This window comes from Artemia franciscana, chromosome 11, assembly GCF_032884065.1.
Source record: "Artemia franciscana chromosome 11, ASM3288406v1, whole genome shotgun sequence".
Lineage (NCBI taxonomy): Eukaryota > Metazoa > Arthropoda > Branchiopoda > Anostraca > Artemiidae > Artemia > Artemia franciscana.
Window position 1 is genome coordinate 29,875,750 of NC_088873.1, and position 23,275 is coordinate 29,899,024.

The 23,275-nt window shown below is 36.2% G+C and overlaps 1 protein-coding gene across 1 annotated transcript; it reads right to left on the reverse strand.

Annotated features, from left to right (window-relative positions):
• Positions 1–4,404: 4,404 nt before the first annotated feature.
• LOC136033076 (neuropeptide-like protein 31) lies at positions 4,405–18,650 on the reverse strand. Its single transcript, XM_065713675.1, has 3 exons — positions 18,494–18,650; positions 15,745–15,816; positions 4,405–4,573 (listed from the first exon to the last, which is right to left on the reverse strand). Exons 1-3 carry the CDS (start codon positions 18,546–18,548, stop codon positions 4,476–4,478), a joined length of 225 nt encoding a protein of 74 aa, XP_065569747.1. The 5' UTR covers positions 18,549–18,650; the 3' UTR covers positions 4,405–4,475.
• Positions 18,651–23,275: the final 4,625 nt, after the last annotated feature.

Here is a 23,275-nt window from a genome sequence, read left to right on the forward strand (position 1 = left end):
TATTATCAAACATCTGGCACTACATTATAAAACCCTAGCCAGATATAACGAGAATCCTCTACTGCATTATCGAAACCTTATGTGATATTGTTACCAACACGCAAAGACAGACACAGAGACAAGGAAGCAGTCGCTCAGATATACAGGCGCAAAGAGAGAAAGAGAGAGAGAGAGAGAGAGAGAGAGAGAGAGAGAGAAAGAAAGAAAGAGAGAGAGAGAGAAAGAAAGAAAGAGAGAGAGGGAGAGAGAGAGAGAAACTCATACAAACACACAGAGTCAGACACATAAAGACTGACAAATATCTGCTCAGACGAACAGACACAGAGAGTAAGAGAGATGAAAACACATAGAAACACACAGATTCAGACAGAAAAGCACACAAAGACAGAGAAACAAGCAAACACTTGCTGAGAATACCGTGATCCTTCTTATATTTATCCAAAAGCTTATGGAGATTTAGACAAAATTTGATATTCAAATGCACTTAATAGGGAATTTTCACTTGGGAACAATTCGTAGGGACATAGTTCGAGATTCTACACCATATTGTGGAATGTATGGTGTAAAATCAAACGTTTGCGGCAAAAAACTACAAGTAAACTTTGACCAATGGCGTTCAAAATCTTAAAAAAAAGATATCAAAAGAATTTGCTTTTCATACCGATGCAAAATATACAGGCTTTCTGGAGTTTAATTTTACACATCACAAGCTGTAATCCTGAAGGAATGTCGATTATTTTCAAAAAACGTGGTATAAATAACTTTAGCATAGCAATCGAGGGAAGGGTATTTCTCCTCGTAAGTGGAATAATTTCTGTTCGTTTTATGTCTTAATGTTGTTCAATTCTTTCAGTTTGCAATGCGTGGTTTCCCCAACCACGCATTGCACCCCGGCCGAGGGCAGAGAATCAGGAGATCGGCACCTGCGCTACGCGAACCCTAATCGGTTTGCATGCGAAAGTTTGCTTTTGCTTGCAATTCTTTCAGTTGAAAAAACACTTTTTGCTTATCTTTTAGGATTTACTTTATGCTTATATCTATAGTTCTTCTTGTTCTCCTATTCATGTTTTTAGGTACTTGGAATTGAATGATCATAACAGGGTAAGACATAAGTTAAAGAATTTAATTTGCAAGCTTGATTGAAATAAGCATTTCATTTTACTTTAAATTCTATTGGTTGTGACTTGGAGTTTGACTCCATGTAATTGAAATTGAATATATATAAAAATATACCCCCTTTAAGATACTTCAGACGGGAAGACATTTTTGTTTACACCAGGTGGACGTGTTCTCAGTCGGGAGGGGTTAACTAGCATCATATACTCCAGTTCGGAGCACGAGACCATATCCAAGGAAAGTTAAAAAGGAAAACCCTTAAAGGTATCTTTGATAGTAAAGGCTTCTGATATATACCTAGCGAGTGCGCTCTGGATCGGAAAGGGGTAACTGGCATCATAGAAGATCAATCTAAGTCCCAAACAAAATGGAGCAGTTCTAAGCACCATATCATACAAATCTGTCGGTAAAAATGACCACGCAGTTGGTAAAATCAATTTCCATACCCCCTCCTCTCCCAAACATTTTAGCAGATGATGTCTCTGGTTGGTGCCAGTTTAAATAGCGGTAAGTAATACCTTGTACTTCTCAGTCCCAGCCTGTTATATTTGTGCATTTTCATCATAGGGCAACCCTTCCACAATTGCAAATAATTCCTCATTTTCAAATGATTTCCTTTAACCATTATTTATGCAATGATAGATCAATCCTTTTAAATAGAAACGAAAAGTAATAAACAAAATATAAAAATAAATATTGTAGGATATTCTACAAAATAGATTCTGCCTCTATTTTGAAATAGAGGTAAAATGTTCCAAAGTTCCTTACTTTCATCATTACTTTGTGTTTGCCATATTCCCTCTCTTTGTTCTAGATTACTCCGTATATGAAATGGGTTGTCCCCTCCGCAATCCCTCGCTCTTTACGCTAAAGCTTTTAATTGTTTTAAAAAGTAGAATTGTGGCAAAGAGTCAAACTTTAGCGTAAAGAGCGAGGGATTGCGGAGGGGACAACCCATTTCATATACGGAGTAATTTCTGTTCGTTTTAAGTTTAAATGTCGCTCCTTACTTTCAGCTGAAAAAATTAGTTTTTTTTTTATTTAATTTCTGAACGTTTTTGAATTAATGCATGTTTGGTTTTGGCTCTCCGCACATAAATTATTAAAATGAAATTTGTATATTAATTCTTTTTTTGGCTAAATGGCTTTCTCTTAGTTTTGATCAGAAGATTTTGAGAAATAAGGGGTGGAGAAGGAGGCCTAGTTGCCCTCCAATTTTTCGGTTACTTAAAACGGCAACTAGAACTTTTAATTTTTAACGAACGTTTTTATTAGTAAAAAATATACGTAACTTAAGAATTAACTTACGTAACAAACTTTCATAACCTTATATTTTTATTATGTATACGAGGGGGTTTGTACCCTCGTTAATACCTCGCTCTTTACACTAAATCGTAAGTTTTGTCCCAATTCTTTAAGAATGACCCCTGAATCAGAAAGGCAGTAGAAAAAATAGTTGAAATTACTAAAAATACTTTAGCATTAAGAGCAAGGTATTTATCTCCTCCTAAATACCTCGCTCTTTATGCTAAAGTATTTTTAGAACCCCTCATATGCGTAATAATCTCTATTCGTTTTAAGTTTCAATGCTACTTCTTCCTTTCATTTGAAAAAACGTTTTCATGTTTATTTTTCATTGTTTTCTTATAGTAATACTAGAGAATCCTGCGCCCTTTTCATTGAATTTTTCTTCCCCTATGACAGATTCCTCCAAGGAAAGATCCTCCAACATAGCCCCCTCTCCTCAGCCCCACCACCAAACAAAATAAATCCCCCTGAAAACGTCTGTATACTTCCCAATAACCATTGCTATATGTAAACACTGGTCAATGTTTGTAACTTGCAGCCCCTCCCCCAGGGATTGTGGGGAGTAATTCATCGCCAAAGACATAGTTATTATGGTTTTCGACTATGTTGAACAAGATGGCTATCTCAAAATTTTGATCCGTTGACTTTGGGAAAAAATGAGCGTGGGAGGGGGCCTAGATGCCCTCCAATTTTTTTGGTCACTTAAAAAGGGCACTAGAACTTTTCATTTCCGTTAGAATGAGCCCTCTTGCGACGTTCTAGGACCACTTGGTCGATACGATGACCCCTGGAAAAGAAACAAAAAAACACGCACTCGTGATTTGTCTTCTGGCAAAAAATACAAAATTCCACATTTTCGTAGATAGGAGCTTGAAACTTCTACAATAGGGTTCTCTGATACGCTGAATCTGATGGTGTCATTTTCGTTTAGATCTTACGACTTTTAGGGGGTGTTTCCCCCTATTTTCCTAAATAAGGCAAATTTTCTCAGGCTCGTAACTTTTTATGGGTAAGACTAAACTTGATGAAACTTATATATTTAAAATCAGCATTAAAATGCGATTCTTTTGATGTAGCTATTGATATAAAACCTTTAGAGTTTCAATTTTTTAGAGTTTTGGTTACTATTGAGCCGGACCACTTGGTCGATACGATGACCCCTAGGGAAAAAAAAAAACAAATAAACACGCACCCGTGATTTGTCTTCTGGCAAAAAATACGAAATTCCACATTTGTGTAGATAGGAGCTTGAAAATTTTGCTACATAGTTCTCTGATACGCCAAAGGCGATGATGTGATTTTCGTTAAGATTCTGTGACTTTTAGGGGGTGTTTCCCCCTATTTCTAAAATAAGGCAAATTTTTTCAGGCTCGTAACTTTTGATGACAAAGACTAAATTTGATGAAACTTATATATTTAAAATCAGCATGAAAATGCGATTCTTTTGATGTAGCTATTGGTACCAAAAGTCCATTTTTTAGAGTTTTGGTCACTATTGAGCCGGGTCGCTCCTTACTACAGTTCGTTACCACGAACTGTTTGATTTGCTAGTAGAGAAAATTTATCGTGGGCAGCGGAATTAACTGAGGAGAATATTCTGTAGGGATATCCTACTGGGATAATTTGTGGGAGACAGGGAGGATTCAAAGTGGGATATATAGGAGGGATATTTCAAAGCAGTGAATGTTACGAGGGAACTATGCCTCGCTAGAGCTTAAAGAAAGACAGTCTATTCAGTTCAATGTTTTCCATGTTGCTTTATTATTTTTTCCCTAGAACTGCTATTTCAGTGCATAATAGTTCATTTTTAGATATTCAGATTTTGGTTTTCCACCTGTTTGTTGTTTAGCCTGTACTGTACAGAACTCAAAGTATCCTGGGCACGATATACGTTTTCATAGTTCAAAATCTTTAGGTTATGCAATTGAATCATTATTTGCAACAAGTTACCTAAAGTAGCTAAAAGATTGTACAAAACAATTATCACAAAAAACATTTAAAAATCCAGTCACAAAATTTTAACATTAAAATTTATTCAAAGATGGACTTCTTTAGCCGTAAGGTCGGTATCCATAGCCACGATAGCCCCCATAGGGACGACGATATCCACCATATCCGCGATATCCTCCTCCATATCCTCGTCGGAATCCTAAAAATAATTCAAGGTATCAATACAAAATCTAAAATAGTCCAAGCGTAAACAATGTATATTAAACAACATGATTATATAGTATACAACTAATGTAGAATATATAAAACTGAACGTGAGACAAATAATTTTGATAAAAAAAACCAATGAGCTTGGAATAACCAATCTTTTCAATTATTTTCGGAAGAAAGATAATTCCAAAAAATGTTTTTTCTACAACGGTTTAAGACTAAGACAATTAGCACTAATTATATCTCTTAATTCGATACAATGAATGATTTAGAAAATAGGCTCACAATATACGTCGGATATTTTCTTACATTCTTTTTTCGTTAACAAAATAAAAAGACAATGCTTATAAATAATGGCTGGCATTTAAATCCCTGGAGTTCACCCCCCCCCAGAAATACTCCCTTGGAAAATACCCCCCGGAAAATGCCCCACGTGCAAAAAACGGAAAATATTTCCCCCGGAAAATAACACCCACGGAAAACGATCCCCATAAAATACCCCCGTGGAAAACCCCCTTACCCACGGAAAATACCTCCTGGAGAATATCTTCCATGGAACCCCCCTTCCAAGAAATACCCAAGTGGGAAAAACCCCACGGAAAATACCCACCCCCGGAAAATACCCTTCCCCGTGGGAAATAAGGCTTTCCAAATTCGGGATGTTTTATTTGATTTTTTTTCAAATAAAGGGGGAAGGGAATTTTTTTTCAGTAAAGGGGAAATTTTTTCAAATAGGGGGAAAGGAATTTCAGTACTTACTCAAGTTTACGCTGCGCATAACTCAAGAACAAACTAGTTTCTTCTTTAATTTCTTCATTACCTTAGGAGCAAATTTGGACAATATATTAAAAAATTAGGGGGGGGGGTAAAATATAGCAGGTCTGTGCGCAGAATGTGTTGCGTAAAATTATTCTGCATATTATGAATTAAGAAATGTTTTCTATTTTCAAGCTATCCAAATACTCTATCCCCTCCCTCCCTTATGTGCAAAAATATAGCCCAATTTACATATTTTCTATCTGTTCTTTCACTTGTCTTTGTCTTGTCTCGAGCTAAATTGAGAGAAACTACCAAAGAAACTATATTTTATGTGGGGTATTTTTCGGGGGGAGGGATATTTTATAGGGGCTGGCAAACGCTGGAGGGAGCGTAAACGCCTAGAGCCCTTATAAACATTATGAATCAGGACATGGTGAATGTGACACGGTGCTAAAAATAAGGATTGTCAAATTGGTTCAAGAGCCAAATCTCCAAGACTTAGTCGTAGTGACTTGATAAATTCGGTTTTTTCTGACTAGTTTTGGAAATGAATACATTTAAAAATGTCAGTGTTTTCCCAAAGTGTATTATATCCTGTTTTTTTCAGCTCCAAAAATAATTTGTAATTGAAGCTTTTGATATGTGAGTCAGTTACGTCTTAGATTAATTTATGTTATATAACTTAGGAGAATAGGTGTATTGGAGCCAAGTTAAAACCATAAAATTTGAAATCCAAACAATCTGCGGTAGAAAAATTTGAACAAGCAATAGCTCGTGGTGATAGTGACTGAAACTTGTAGAATAGGAACTGGATAACACTTATGCATAAAAAATAATAATTTTTGCATAGAGATTCTACATGTATAACAATTTACTCGGTTTAAAGTTACCCAGCAAAAGTCAATAGCCAGAGAGGTTTGCTGGGATGTTGAAAATAAGGCGAAGTGCTCACAACAGGGCATATAACTATTATGACAGTTAGGTCTATACTATCATAGAAAGTGCAGCAGAAACTCATCTAGCAGAAGTTTTAAGCCTGTATCTAAAAAAGATTCGTCATCTTGTCTTTTTTTTGAAAAGAATAGTCACGGAGGCATTTTTATTAGAGTTTTTTTTTCTTTCAGGGTTTATCATGCCAAACTACATGTCTGAAAAATTGAGAGAATCCTTTTTGAAACAGAAACAGAAAGTATTAGTGTCTTTTCTAATAAGAAAACAATTGTTTAACAGCAAAGTATTGTTTTCCGTTATTTTGTGGCACGAAAGCACAATTTTGCTCCTATGACAGCCAAAGAACACTTCATCAAATATTTTAGCATGGCTCATCCAATTAGTTGTCAGCAATTCGATGTCTTAAAAATTTCTGTGAATCAATGTCGGCTGGCCGTCTCAAAGACAAATGCTTCATTAGCATATTTTAAAAGAACTACAGGGAATTTCACAGGGAACTTACGGGGAAAAAACTACAGGGAATATTTTAAAGAACTAAAATGAAATTTCCTTAAAAGTTTTGTAAACAAAAATTGGAATTCCTAAATGTATCAAGAATTCAAAAAAGTAACGATAGATTAGTTTAAAATAAAGAAAAATATAATCTTTAGCTGATCATTAAGTAAAGTACTGTCTATTCAATACATCTACAGCATATAAAAACAACAATGGGTAAGACTTTGGGAATTTATCTAAGACAGTACATATTCTTTAAACATTAAATAATTATTTCGGCTCTATATCGAAGAGCAGTCCTCAACTATGATCATATACAGATAAAATAAGACTCACAATAAAATACAATCGTTAAAAGTAAAATGGAAATATTAAGACTGTCCTAGAATCATTATTTCAAGGAGACTCAACCAGGACTGAATGGGTAAGACTAAACTTGATGAAACTTATATATTTAAAATCAGCATTAAAATGCGATTCTTTTGATGTAGCTATTGATATCAAAATTCAATTTTTTAGAGTTTTGGTTACTATTGAGCCGGGTCGCTCCTTACTACAGTTCGTTACCACGAACTGTTTGAAAAAAAGATAAACTATTTTAGTGTCACTGAAATGATAACTAGCCGTATCGTGAAAAGGGACATCATTTTTTTTTCTTCAAAGGGTAGGAATACTTCAAACTTCCGAACTGTTTAGAATTTTTAGCTTTTACTTAAAGATAAAAATAGGTTTAAAAAAATGTTGACCAAAAAAAAGTATTTTTTTTTAGAAGGGACGAATATGTTTTCTGGTATATTAAGGCGTCTGCAATTATCTTTTTGGGACCTGATTTGCCACTGATACGACTGAACTATCTACTACATGAAAGAATTCTGCTTCACAGATGGATTCAGTCGGCGCCCTAGAGTTGTCTTACTTTGCCTGCACGTAAAATTGGGTAATAGTAACAGATTAGGGACATGTTGTAATTAAAAGTAAAACGTACCAAATAAAAATTTCAAAAAATATTCCTCATTTTCTTCTTTCGAGAAATCAGATACGGTAAGGTCAGACTCCCTGCATGCCCTCCTCGTTCCGCGGCAAGATCATAAGCTGCAGCGTCCTATAATTTTTGAGCAGCTACAGTCTTTCCTGCATCTTCCACTTTTGCATCTGCAGTAAGCTTCCAGGTTTGATGCTTCTTTACCGCTTTAGACGACCGTATCTACTCCTCCTTCAGCCATCTTCCATCAATGGTGGAGTGGATCTGGAATGCTCAGCTGAGAATGTACTGACGACAAGATCATCCATGTAGCGAATATGGCTCTTCGTATGCATGGCTCGAAGCTGTCGTCAAAAGATGACAGTCTATTCACATCTTGTTTCTGGCACCAAATGTAAGCCCTTAATACTGGTCAGAGAATTGAATCCGGCCTGTTTACTGTACTTTTCAATGACCAGGGATTTCGATAAGTCGTAAACTTCTCTAAATGCGTCGACTGACACCTTCCCTTCTGCATCCTTGATCCGCTCCGTCACAGGCACCATTATTGAGGCAAAAGTTGGAGACTCCTTGGTGTTTAAGAAAGAGGCTTTCCCGACTCCGAAGAAAAGTTCGTTGTGTCAAACCCAGATAGACAGTGCATGAACGGAAACATAATCTGCTCCTCTTTGGACAAGTGGAATCCATCCACCAGCTTGTGTACAGGAATAATGTAAGTCAGGTACTTCAAGAAAAGGTCGCTCAGTCCTTCTGCTTGAAGCTCTTCAAAAAACACACAGGCTACTGCCACGTCTGTGTCATTGGCATGCACAAAGATACTACAAGCGTAACGGCTAGCGTACTTGGCATGCGTCATAAGGTGTTGGTCAGCCACTTCGTGGCTGGAGCACAAGCATTCTTCGTAGTCACAGTGTTCCGGTAAAGTTAGACCGCAGCCACACTTGACCAGAGGCACTTTTAATCTCTCCTTGAACCCACCTGAGAGAAAAAGGTTGAGTGCGTTAAGAAGCTGGTCACCCATCTGCTTCCGGGTTTCAAGCAAAATTTCGAGGAGCTGGCTTTTAGACGCTGAGCTTGCAAGTATGGCATCCCATTATTCAATTGTGCTAAGAGCAGAAATCTGGAGGTTTTCCCTTTCCCTCGTCGGAGTCTGCATGCTGATTTCAAGGAGATCGACTCTTCGGTCTCTGTGAGCTTCCCAAGCAATCCGTCGCACCGATCTGCAACAATGTGGACTTAGGAATACACACTGGAAGATCATTCATCAACGATAGAAGCAATCTTTCTGCGAAGGATTTGACTGTTTCAAACCTGGCAGGCCGATGTGACCTTATCTTGGACATTGGGCTAATGATGTGTACTGTAGCTGATGTTGTTTCTTTGCATTTCAAAGTCACCGGCCAAGCTGCAAGTCATCCTTTTTTTCTTAGCCAGTTCAACAGCACAGCTATGTTCCCCGTCCTCATTTTCCAGCCAGAGGATTTCTTGGTTGATTGTTGCGAAAAATGTTAAAAAAAGGACGGAGGGAAAGTAAGAATCTCCTTTGTGAGGATCTTTGCAACTGCTTTCTCCTTTTCTTCGCCGTAGCTCAACTGAGCAGTAATGATTCTCTTCAAGGCTGTTGCTTCAGAGCTCAGGAGATCGGTTCTAGGGAAACCCATCACTTTCTGATTTTTTCTCTCTGAAAGAAAATTTCAGATTGCAAACTTTTTCACATCGTCTTTCCTATTGCACAGAAAGTACTCAACCATCTCTTTTTCTTTTGTGGCTACGCAAGTAATATCAGAAAGAATCCTCTCATCGTCCACAACTTCTGACGTCACAATGCTCACTAGATCGAGGTCCACTCTGCTGAACGGATTGCCACATGTAGTGAAAATGTCTCGAGCTCTATCTCGCAAAAGTTGTAATCACGTCGTCGTCGTTTGTTTTGTTTCAATGTTCTTGTGGATACGTTGACTACTTGCATGAAACCATTGCTGATGGCAGCGGAAATCCATTTGTTCTCCTATTATTCTGGCCGTCGTCTTTGCATCCTCGTTCACTGTACATTCCAGTATCTGGTCGGATCAGGTGGCCGTGAACCTGGTGTGCATTCTCTTCACTGCTAAGTATCCTTTCATGAACTTCCTGTGTACATCAGGAAATGTTTGTGGTAAACTTCGTATGTCTGATAGGTAAGAGACATCTTGTATACTGAGGATGGTCAACCACCACCAAGTATGGCAACATCTGAGCAGTTGCTGTCAAATGAGACTCCCAGTCATCCTTATGATCGGTCCTTACAAATCTAAAGGAGTCAGTTTCACCTAGTCTCTTGTGATAATTAATTTTGTAAATTACTTTCATTAAGTCTCTTACTTCTGCCAAAAAAATGTACACTTCTTTTGTCAGCCAACTTTACAATACCAAAACTCCTTTTAAAAATTCTATTTCTTTCAATTTTTTTTATCTTCCAAATTTGCGTCATATTCTTCATTATCATCCATCAGCAAATCAGTATTTGCGTCAGAATCAGATGTTGAATCAACCTGAAATAACTGGGTTTTTTTTATCTTGTCCTACCTGACTCACTTTTCTTTTTCATCTTCTGCTTATCAATTTCTTCCGCTTAGCTTATCAATCAACTTCCCGCTAGGTAGTAGGTTACTAAACAAAATTCCGATTATCAGGTACACTCGCTAAAAAAGTTGCAGACCCCCCAGATTCAATAATTCAAGCTTTTTTTCTTAGCTCAATGTGTTTGGAATTAAGCGAGCTTTCTTTTTTAATATGAAAAAATACTTTATCTTGAAAAAATTTCGAGTTTTTAGCTTTTCTATTAGAAATTTCTTGACAAAAATCTGATTTTTTTTTAACTGCAGTAAAAAGTGCACTATTGTTTTTGCAAATAAAAATCATATTCGTGTTGCGCCAAGTCTCTTCTTTCTATTGTTGTAAGAGTATGGTGGATTTGACCAATCTTATCTGTAAAAAATCGGAATCGTCGAACCCCATTATAAGCCAAACTTGGTGTTTTTGGCCTATATCTCAGAAACGCCCCAACGGCAAACATGCGCCCAACGGTATTTGTTTTCAGCCTGGTCGACTACCATCGCATCCACTAATATTTGTGTACCTTCCGGCATGGGTATATATATATATATTGCCTTAGCATCATTACTTCTTAACAAAAGTTCAGGCAAGATTGTGTGATTTTACACGCTAAAAAGGTTCATTCCTTTCACAAACTGTATTTATTAAGAATCGGAATAATTTCTTATTGCGATATTTGCCTTCTCTGCAGCTAATCTTGTAATTCTTTTGAGAGAAACCCCCAAGCACGATTTACCTACCTTATATACCAAAAATTACTTCAAAACTGAAAAAAGTTTATTTAAAAAATAATTTACGTGTTGTCTTCACATGTAATTCAAGTATAATGAATGTTCTCAATTCCGGTAAGGATTAAACCCCAGTTACTCGTCTAAGAGGGGTGTATTAAATACCACGTAGTTGGAAATTATTACATTGGTCGAACCCACCAAAATTTAGGAAGAAAACTATAGCAACACAAAAAAAGTATTGAAAAAGCATTAAAATCTAAAAAATAGCTCCACATCTTTCGATTCAGCTTAAGCAATCATATTTTTGAAAATCCTAACCATTATGTTTTATTTAACGAAACAATTCTAGTGAACAGTGACCTAGGAATCTGGAAGATGCAGCTAGACGGCATAATTGTAAAATATTATACATGCATGTTATGCATGCATCAATTAATAAATTAAGAGGGAATAGTCAATCCGGACTAGTCCCAGTTAAAAATTGGAATAGGATTTTGAGAATGTGCTAAACAGCGATACAGCTGCAGGAAAAGATATAGATGAAAATGAAAAAGTTTGTGATACCTTGGATGTGAAGGAAGATTTGTTTAGTGAGGAAGAATTAGCGACATTACTAAAAGGATTAAAAAATAATAAGGCCCCAGGTACTGATAGTATGATTAATAAGTTTCTTACTGAAGATAATGACTATAATTTATGAAAAAAGGGAAGTACCTAATGATTCTAGGAAAACCTTAATTAAACCAACGTATAAGAAAGGTGATAACAGTGAGCGTTGTAATTACCGAGGCATTAATCTGGTCTCTGTAAGTAGCAAATTACTTAGTAACATGATAATTTTTGGACTGAGAGACGCTGTAGACAAAGTTTTAAGGGATGGATAGTGCGGTTTTAGAAAAGGTAGAGAATTTGTCGACCAAGTTTTCATTATTAGGTTAATAATTGAGAAGTCCCTTCGTTGTCAACTATCTTTGGTCCTCAGTTTTATCGATTATGAGCAAGCCTTCGATTCTGTTGATAGAGGAGTGTTAGCAAAGGTCTAATCCTGAAATGGTATACCAGAACAATACATTAAATTGATTATTGTTATCTACGAGAATAATACTGCTGCAGTTAAGGTAGGAGATGAGAAATTAGGCACCTGGTTTTGTATTAAATCAGAAGTTAAGCAGGATTTCGTTCTATCCTCTTTTATGCGGATCATTTTGATGGATTTAATCTTAAAAAGCACAGGAAAGGCAATTGGAGACCACTGATTAAGATCAGTAAAGACTGGGGGAGAAGTGAAGATGTTAAAAGTTGAATAACTAAGGCTCAGGGTGTTTTTCCACAGTAAAAAAAAAATGGAAAAATAGAAAGATAAGTCTGCAAACCAAGATTAGAATATTGGGAGCCACAGTGATGACAAGTGGTCAAATATGGCTCTGAAGCATGGACGCTCCGAAAATCAGACGAAAATTTACTCGAAGTTTTCCAGAGAAATTGCCTACAGATTGTTCTGGGTACCCGGCTGACTGACCATATTTCAAAAAGTAGGTTGTACGAAAAGTGTAGTTCAATTCCACTTTCTAGGGCTATAATAAAAGAAAGGTTGAGTTAGCTAGGCCACGTTCTGCGGATGAAGGATGACAGATTGCCGAAGATTGTCCTTCTTGGCCAACCGTCTGGGGCTAAACGGAAAGCAGGTCATCCTCGTCTGGGTTGGGAGAATGTCATAAATAAAGATTTAAAGGAAATGGAAACTTCCTTGGAGGCTGTAAAGAGGGAGACCTTGAATAGATTAGGTCGGAGGAGGAGCGAGCGTAGCTGTGTTGGCCTCAGGCGGCTTGGTGAACAGTGAGTTATTAGTAATAGTAGTAGTAGGAATCAAACGTGCAAGGGAAATGCGTAAAGAGCAAGGGATTGCGGAGGGGACAACCCATTTCATATACGGAGTAATTTCTGTTCGTTTTAAGTTTTAATGTCGCTCCTTAGTTTCAGTTTAAAAAACTAGTTTTTTTATTTAATTTCTGAACATTTTTGAATTAATGCATTTTTGATTTTGGCTCTCCGGACATAAATTATTAAAATGAAATTTTCATATTAATTCTTTTTTGGCTAAATGGCTTTCTCTTACTTTTGATCAGAAGATTTTGAGAAATAAGGGGTGGGGAAAGCGGCCTAGTTGCCCTCCAAATTTTCGGTTACTTAAAAAGGCAACTAGAGCTTTTAATTTTTGGCGAACGATTTTATTAGTAAAAAATATACGTAACTTAAGAATTAACTTACGTAACAAACTTTTATATTCTTATTTTTTTATTATGTATATGAAAGGGTTTGTCCCCTCGTCAATACCTCACTCTTTACACTAAATCTTAAGTTTAGTCCAAATTCTTTAAGAATGACCCCTGAATCAGAAAGGCCGTAGAATAAATAGTTGAAATTACTAAAAATACTTTAGCTTAGAAAGCAAGTTATTTATCTCCTTCTAAATACCTCGCTCTTTATGCTAAAGTATTTTTAGAACCCCTCATGTGCGTAATAATCTCTGTTCGTTTTAAGTTTTAATGCTACTCCTTACTTTCAGTTGAAAAAAACTTTTTAATGTTTATTTTTTCATTTGTTTTTTTATATTAATGCTAGAAAATCCCGCGCCCTTTTCATTGAATTTCTCTTCCCCCATCACATATTCCTCCAAGGTAAGATCCTCCCACATAGCCCCCTCTCATCACCCCCACCCCAAAACCAAAAAAATCCCCCTGAAAACGTCTGTACACTTCCCAATAACCATTACTGTATGTAAACACTGGACAAAGTTTGTAAATTGCAGCCCCTACCCCAGGGACTTTGGAGGAGTGAGTCATTCCAAAGACATAGTTATTATGGTTTTCGACTATGCGGAACAAAATGACTGTCTCAAAATTTTGATCCGTTGACTTTGGGAAAAAAAATGAGCGTGAGAGGGGGCCTAGGTGCCCTCCAATTTTTTTGGTTACTTAAAAAGGGCACTAGAACTTTTCATTTCCGTTAGAATGAGCCCTCTTGCGAGATCCTAGGAACACTTGGTCGATACAATAACCCCTGGGAAAAAAAACAAAAATAAACAAACAAACAAACAAACACGCAACCGTGATCTGTCTTCTGGCAAAAAATACAAAATTCCACATTTTTGTACGTAGGAGCCTGAAATTTTTGCTACAGGGTTCTCTGATACGCTGAATGCGATGGTGTGATTTTCGTTAAGATTATTTGACTTTTAGGGGGTGTTTCCTCCTATTTTTTAAAATAAGGCAAATTTTCTCAGGCTCGTAACTTTTGATGAAAAATATTAAATTTGATGAAACATATATACTTAGAATCAGCATAAAAATTCAATTCTTTTGATGTATCTTTTAGCATCAAAATTCCGTTTTTTAGAGTTTCGTTTACTATTGAGCCGGGTCGCTCCTTACTACAGTTCGTTACCACGAACTATTTGATTGTTTGAACTTTTGGTCTGTATTTCCCTTTTTTTTAAATCATTCAATATTTCTCAGGCTCGTAAATTTTGACACCTAACATTAAACATATTAATTTTATAAATTTGGACTCAGCATAAAAAAAGTCTTTTGGTATTTTAATTGTTATCAAAATTTATTTTGCTAGAGGTCCGGCTACTATTTGGTAGAGTTGCTCTTTTACAGTTTGTTACCACGAACTGTTTGATAGTGAATAAAGAACTCCTATAAACTCTTCAAATTGATAAAATTTGGAAATCAATGCTACAGTGATGGAAAATTTGATAAGAATTTAAGGGCACGAGCAGAGATACACTGAGTGGTACAATTATGTTGTCTGTATTAAATAATTTCAACCAAAATGATAACCAGGATGCTTACTTCATTTATTGCAAGATTTTTCAACTTTTAATCATTTAATGCTTACAAGTTGAAATTTAGTTGAAATAGTTGGAAACTAAAAGTTGAAATAGTTGGATGCTATTGCAAGAAAAGTCCAAGATATGCGCATGCAGGATTAGCCTAAAAAGGGAGTCTGTTAGAACAGCAAGTTTGTTTTTTTTTTCAGTCAATCCTCCGTTGTAAGACGTCGACGGCATAAGTTATCCCAGGTTAAAAATAATAACACATAAAACCGTAACTAATTCGATTGTTAGGTTGCTTGGTGTGGGTAATATATTGGCCTAAAGCTGTTGCGCTTTTATATTTTATTTTGCTCAGTCAATAGATTCGTTTTGTTTGCAATGGCTTTGACTTTTTGACTTTGGCATTAAGACAGACTTTTGAATCATAGCTATTTTTTTTTTAAATATGTTGCACTGAGCAGTCACAAAAAAAGACGTACTGTTTTGTTCAGTTCTTCAGAAAAATAACAAAAGAAGTATTTCTACATCAAATTGACCCCAAAACAGCATTTTGCCAAATTTTTAAGGGGCCAAAAATTTGAGAATTGTCCCTTTTGTCTCATACCAATGACACCAGTAGCATAAATTTTGATTGGTGATGCTTACATTGAACACTATTTTCCAGCAAGAACGGTTAACGTTCAATAGCATTGAAGCTTATAACAGGGTAATTTAGTCAACGATTTCTTTACTAGTAACCGGTAACAACATTACAGGAGTCTTTTGCATGTAGGCTCATGCAATAGGTTCTTAAAAAAAAAACTTACCTCCCAAGAAAAATTTACTTTCTGCGTCTTCATCTATAGCATCTTCACCAAACTCAATATCTTGAGAATAAACTGAAAAGAAAGTCGAAAAATGAGTAGGCCACTTTCTTGAAACACTCTAAACAATTTTATGATCTGATCATTAATGTACATTTTTCTGATGAGATGATTATAAAATGACGATGGTAACTCTAAAAGTCAAATATTCAGCGGTTAGTAGTGGTTAGCACCCTAGACTTGACATCCTAAGGACAGGGTTTCGAGTCCTGGTATTGCTGATTATTTTATTTATAGCTTGCGTAAGCTCAGCCAGAGCCGACCCAGCTCTAAATGGCTACCTGGAGAAATCTAAGGGAAGGCTCTGGAAGTGTTGGATGATTTGCCCACAACCGCGCATTCCACACCCGTCCAAAGGCCAAAAAAATAGGAGATCCGCATCTGCGCTACGCACACCGTTTGTCATCATGCGAAAAAAGCAAGTAAGTAAATATTAGCTCTCAAACGAGACTTAAAAAGTATTTTCCTAATCAATATTTTTTTTTGAAAGAAACTCCATTTTTTAGATGAGTATGAAGAAAAGCATTAAACGAGCAGTCATTAATAGCTTGAAGGGACTTAATTACAACTCCCTTGCAGTATACCAAAAAAAATATGATGTTTTTCTTAATTTTTTAGATAAATTGCAGGGATACTATAAATTAGTTGAAATTGATTATTAACTAAATTCTAAAAATAAGTCGGTTACTTAACTGCAAAGGCTAAGGTTTCTTGAGACCCATACAAACGGCATCCCAACCTTACGCTCAGTGCGTACCAGACTTGTTTGCTCTCCATAGAATTAATTAATTCCTCCTTTATTAAATTTATCCACAAGGTACCTTGAAGAACTTATATATAAATATAAGTTCACAACAGACAAGAAAATATCGTAAAATATAAGAAACAGGCAGGTAATATTAACAAAAACTATTTCGCCTAATTTCAAAAGCCAAACATTATGATATTTGTAGATTTTATTTGAGACTTGTGATGCAGTTTCAAATAAGATTCAATTCAGTTTTTAGTACCATTTTGTCAAACAGTTCGTGGTAACGAACTGTAGTAAGGAGCGACCCGGCTCAACAGTAACCAAAACTCTAAAAAATAGAATTTTGATATCAATAGCTACATCAAAAGAATTGCATTTTAATGCTGATTTTAAATATATAAGTTTCATCAAGTTTAGTCTTACCCATCAAAAGTTACGAGCCTGAGAAAATTTACCTTATTTAGGAAAATAGGGGGAAACACCCCCGAACAGTCGTAGGATCTTAACAAAAATGACACCATCAGATTCAGCGTATTAGAGAACCCTACTGTAGAAGTTTCAAGCTCCTATCTACAAAAATGTGGAATTTTGTATTTTTTGCCAGAAGACAAATCACGGGTGCGTGTTTATTTGTTTGTTTGTTTTTTGTTTTTGTTTTCCCAGGGGTCATCGTATCAATCAAGTAGTCCTAGAATGTCGCAAGAGGGCTCATTCTAACGGAAATGAAAAGTTCTAGTGCCCTTTTTAAGTGACCAAAAAAATTGGAGGGCATCTAGGCCCCCTCCCACGCTCAGTTTTTCCCAAAGTCAACGGATCAAAATTTTGAGATAGCCATTTTGTTCAACATAGTCGAAAGCCATAATAACTATGTCTTTGGGGATGACTTACTCCCCCACAATCCCTGGGGGAGGGGCTGCAAGTTACAAACTTTGACCAGTGTTTATATATAGTAATGGTTATTGGGAAGTGTACGGACGTTTTCAGGGGGATTTTATTTTGTTTGGAGGTATGGCTGAGGAGAGGGGGCTATGTTGGAGGATCTTTCCTTGGAGGAATCCGTCATGGGGGAAGAAAAATTCAATGAAAAGGGCGCAGGATTCTCTAGCATTACTATACGAAAACAATGAAAAATAAACATGAAAACGTTTTTTCAAATGAAAGGAAGAAGTAGCATTGAAACTTAAAACGAACAGAGATTATTACGCATATGAGGGGTTCTAAAAATACTTTAGCATAAAGAGCGAGGTATTTAGGAGGAGATAAATACCTTGCTCTTTATGCTAAAGTATTTTTAGTAATTTCAACTATTTATTCTACGGCCTTTTTGATTCAGGGGTCATTCTTAAAGAATTGGGACAAAACTTACGATTTAGTGTAAAGAGTGAGGTATTAACGAGGGTACAAACCCCCTCGTATACATAATAAAAATATAAGGTTATGAAAGTTTGTTACGTAAGTTAATTCTTGAGTCACGTATATTTTTTACTAATAAAAACGTTCGTTAAAAATTAAAAGTTCTAGTTGCCTTTTTAAGTAACCGAAAAATGGGAGGGCAGCTAGCCCTCCTTCTCCACCCCTTATTTCTCAAAATTGTCTGATCAAAACTAAGAGAAAGCCATTTAGCCAAAAAAAGAATTAATATACAAATTTCATTTTAATAATTTATGTGCGGAGAACCAAAACCAAACATGCATTAATTCAAAAACGTTCAGAAATTAAATAAAAAAAAACTAATTTTTTTAGCTGAAAGTAAGGAGCGACATTAAAACTTAAAACGAACAGAAATTACTCCGTATATGAAATGGGTTGTCCCCTCCGCAATCCCTCGCTCTTTACGCTAAAGTTTGACTCTTTGCCACAATCCTACTTTTTGAAACAATTAAAAGCTTTAGCGTAAAGAGCAAGGGATTGCGGATCTTTTATCTTAAGCTTATATCTTACCGACTGAAAAAACAAAAATTGCAAACAAACACAGAAGTATTAAAGCTTTCGCCATTGAGAATAGTTTCTCTCGTATTCTCAGTTATATATTCACAGATCAACTGGATATACTACAGGTCTAGAAAGCTACTTTATACCCACATTAGTGGTGCAACTATCTTGTACTAGCGGTACTTGGGTAATTCCACCAAAATTTAAGATTGCATAAGATCTCCAATAGCAATGCGCAGTAACAAAGGTTTCTTGGTTATTTCGTTTCGTTTTTAGATTACCCAATACCTCTATTCACCAAATAGTGCAGTAATTATAATTTTCCATATATCTTCAACCTCACACTCTTCCGCTTCAAACGCGTGTCCCATATTTCATCAAGTTCGCATGACACCTATTAAGGTGCACTTACAATGTAACGGGTTTTCAACTGCAGTCTAAGGTAGCTTTGGTAGACAATATACTAGGAGAATATGAAACTTTTAATAGCCTTAACCATGTTGCAAAATAAAACTTTTGTCACCTATAACACTTCAAAAGGAGCAATGGAATATTTTGTGGAGCATACATTTACAGAACATCTCAATTAACCAAATCATTCCTATTAATTTGGTTCAAACTCTTTTCTCAGATCTTTTTTGGTTCTCGAGAAAATCGAGCTTTTTTTCTAAAATGTGGGAAACAGCTTTTTTTTTCGCAAGCTGGCCAATTTTCTACGATGCAAAGGTACCAATCTCCTGATTTGACACCTTTGGCCGGGAGTGCAATGCGTGGTTGAGGGCAAATCATCCGACGCTTCCCGTGTTTTTACCCCGATTTCTCCGGGGTGGCCATTTAGAGCTGGGTCAGCTCTGGCTGAGCTTAACAAAATTACTAACATAAGTGCTTCCATCGACCGTGTGACACGGGAATGAAACTAATTAACTTGCGTGAAAACACTTAGAGAAGAAGCGGACTTACTTGTGACGTAATTATGCATGAAAACACTAGCATTAAAATCACGCAGAAAGAGCACTGGAAGTATTTTCAACCTAACATAAGCCTCATGACAGGATTCAGAAGGATTCTCAAATAAGCAAGTATTCTAATAAAATATTATGCAAAACTCGGACTGGGCGAAGGATTGAGGAGAAAGTTCCCAGCCATAATTCAAAATGTAAGGGTGAGTTAAACTGAAATTTAATATCCAGGAAGTTTCATTTTGAAAATAGTTTTTAAGTTTACTAATCGTACTGGCATTTCCAGAAAATATATTCGAAACTTTCTCAATATCACTTTCAAATGAGATTGATTTGGACACTTGAAGTCCTTTATATCTCCCGGCTTCAACTGAAGATATCTATGAATAGCAATTCTCAGACAATCCGAAAATTTAAAAAATAGACCTATTATAATTAATAGTAATCTTATTGCACCCCGTCAAGATAGACATCCTCTGAATAGTGTTAGACGATGCAGCAACCAAAAACTCAGTCGTTTTGCAAACACAATTGGAGCGGTGTCGTCATCAAAAATTAGGAGAGAAACATTAGTCTTGCTATTGGTAAAGTCTGAAGCCTTATTCACAAGTGGCCGAAAAGAAGAAGACAGATCATTTAAATAAATCAAAGTTAATAAAGGGGCCCTAAAATAAACCCTTGGGGGTACACCACATTTAATTAGTGAGGGTTGAAAAATTGATCGATATATTGTTATTATTTGTTAACGACCAAAAAGAAAACTAATAATCAAATTGAGAGACCCTCCATCATAAACCTTACTTTCACAACTTTCCAACAATCATAGACCGATCCACTGTGTTAAAATTAGTACAATCCCTAATAACAGAGACGTCGTTGGGGGGAGGGGAGGGTCAAGGTGGGCAGTTGCCCATTCCGTATTCAATGTTTTCCTAAAAACAAACTGATTAGGGTTTGGTTTATTAAATTTCTCAATATATGCATTAAGTCCATAAATTAGCTTATCAAATATAGGATTTATTAGGGGGCAAAGTTGAAATAAACCTGTAATTCGACACACTAGTCTTCTCGCCTCCCTTAAATATTGGGGTCACATCTGCTGTCTTAAAATATTTAAAGAAATATGCAAGCTGTAAGGCCAGAATTAATCAATCCAAAAGTAGAAAGTATTTTATATTCTTGGTAGAAAGTATTTTATTATCGGTAGATTTAATTTATCACCTTCAGCTTAACTTGACTTCATATAACGAACAACAAAATCCACCTCCACGCATTTTTTCCCCTTAAATGAAGTGCAAGATTAATACCAGCCGGCAAAAAAAAACTCAGAATTTATATTCTCTGGTTTTATATTAACAAAAACAGAATTTTGTATTATATTATATTTATTTTTCACTGACACGATGAATATAGTAAATATAGCGGAGGAAGAATAAATAAAAAAAGAGTGGGAAAAAAATACATACACAAAATCAACGAAAGAAACGGATAAGACGATGGTGAGGGGATAGGTGGGCATAAGCTATACTGGAGAGTTTTGTGTGTCAAATTTCCAACTTTAATGTTATATCAGGAACTGAAAATTTACTAGCAAGAATCCTGTTTTTTGTCCAAGGTGGAAGATACAGAAGATATTTGCAAAATTTGAAATAGTTTAGGTGAATTCTGTTAAAATTACCATTATTAAGAAGGGGGAAAAGACCTGAAGCATAAAGGACAGAATGATCACATAAACTAGAATAAAGTTTTGCCAATGCACGTCTATTATACTTTCCTCTGTTTGCAACAACCTTTGCATAGCCAATCTGGATCTTTTTACTTATATCACAAACAGTACACTGACTTAAGCTCGAAAGATTGTTAGTAGTAAAGATACCAAGCCAACAAATACAATCAACAAGAAGGATAGTGAAGTTATTACAGTGAAGGGGAGTAGCAGTAGTACAATTAAAGGGGAGAAGCTCAAATTTATCTATCTTAAGTGAAAGACCAATATCAGAGAAAGTATCAGAAACTGAAGAAACCATTTGGAAAAGACCGATTTTGAAACGGCTAATCAGAAACAAGTCGTCAGCATACGCAAGATAAAAACATCCGCAAGACTAGAAAGGTATGTACCTGAAATCTTAGCCAGCACACTAGAAATATAAATCTTAAGAAACTTAGGGGACAGAACACCGCCTTTCCTAACTCCTCTTCGTACCCTTATAATAGTGTCTGGTGAAGATCTTAATTGAAGAAAAGAATTTGAATATCAAAACCTAAGAAGCATTATAACAGAGAGATTGACTCTAGAATTATGCAGAGAAAAAGGAGCTGACTATGGACCCCACTATCAAACACTTTCGAAAGATCTATAGTACAAATATAAAGACCGTTTCCCTCTGAAAAATTATCAGCCAGTAGAGAAGGCATAGTCTTATGCGCATGCTAACAACCCACCCCATGCCGAAAACCAAACTGGTTTTCACCCTCATTAATATTTTTAGTCAGAAAAGGTAGAAGGATATACTCATAAGCCTTGCTAATATTCCAAAAAACAGTAAAAGGTCAATAGCAGGAACAATCAGTCGGTGACTTTCCCCTTTTTAAAATTGACAAAACAGTGCCACACAGAAAACTCTCAGGTACGCTCAAAGTACATAGACATATTTGAAAAAGAAGCTGAAGGTGAGATTCAAGGGGTGTGTAATCAATCAGCATATGGATCTTAGAAATACCATTCTTATCTATTGAATCATATTTTAAGCTTTTCACGGCATTAATTGCGAGAAAAAAAGATATGGACGCTATATAGCGTTGTGAAAGCGTTGTACTGAAGAGGGAGGAAAGAAAGCGAGTATATACAGAATGCAATGAATAGTTAGTCACCGAAAAAACTGAAGAATAATGTGTATACCAAGTTGAAGGTGGTTGGCAGTTACTTGTCATAGTATCATCATTTAACTTGTCAGACTTGATCACTTTTCGCCAATCTTTCCTACTCGCAGGGAAATATACCGTGGTAACGTGCCAACCTCAGATAACGCTTATATTCGGTTTTAGTTTTACGTTAAAGTGTGAGCAAAATGAATGAATTTTTAGAGGTTTTACGAGTTCAGGGTGCTAAAATAGGCTTGAAAATTAATGTTAAGAAGACTAAGTCACTAAGGCTAGGAATAAGTGAAGATGAACAGGTGACATTAGGTAACGAAAAGATTGATCAAGTTGGGAGCTTCAGTTACTTTGGTAGTATTATTAGTAAAGATGGTGGGAGCAGTGAAGATGTTAAAAGTAGAATAGCTAAGGCCCAGGGTGTTTTTTCACAGTTAAAAAAAGTTTGGAAGAATAGAAAGATAAGTCTACAAACCAAGATTAGAATATTAGAAGCTACAGTGATGACAGTGGTCAAATATGGCTCTAAAGCATGGGCACTCTGAAAAGCAGATGAAAATTTACTAGATGTTTTCCAGAGAAATTGCCTACGGATTGTTCTGGGTACCCGGCTGACTGACCGTATTTCAAACAGTAGGTTGTACGAAAAGTGTGGTTCAATCCCTTTTTCTGGGGCTATAATGAAAGAAAGGTTGAGATGGCTAGGCCACGTTCTAAGGATGAAGGATGACAGATTACCGAAGATTGTCCTTTTTGGCCAACCGTCTGGGGCTACACGGAAAGCAGGTCGTCCTTGTCTGGGTTGGGAGGATGTCATAAATAAAGATTTAAAGGAAATGGGAACTTCCTGGGAGGGTGTAAAGAGGGAGGCTTTAAATAGATTAGGTTGGAGGAGGAGCGTGCGTAGCTGTGTTGGCCTCAGGCGGCTTGGTGCTGCAGTGAGTTATTAGTAGTAGTA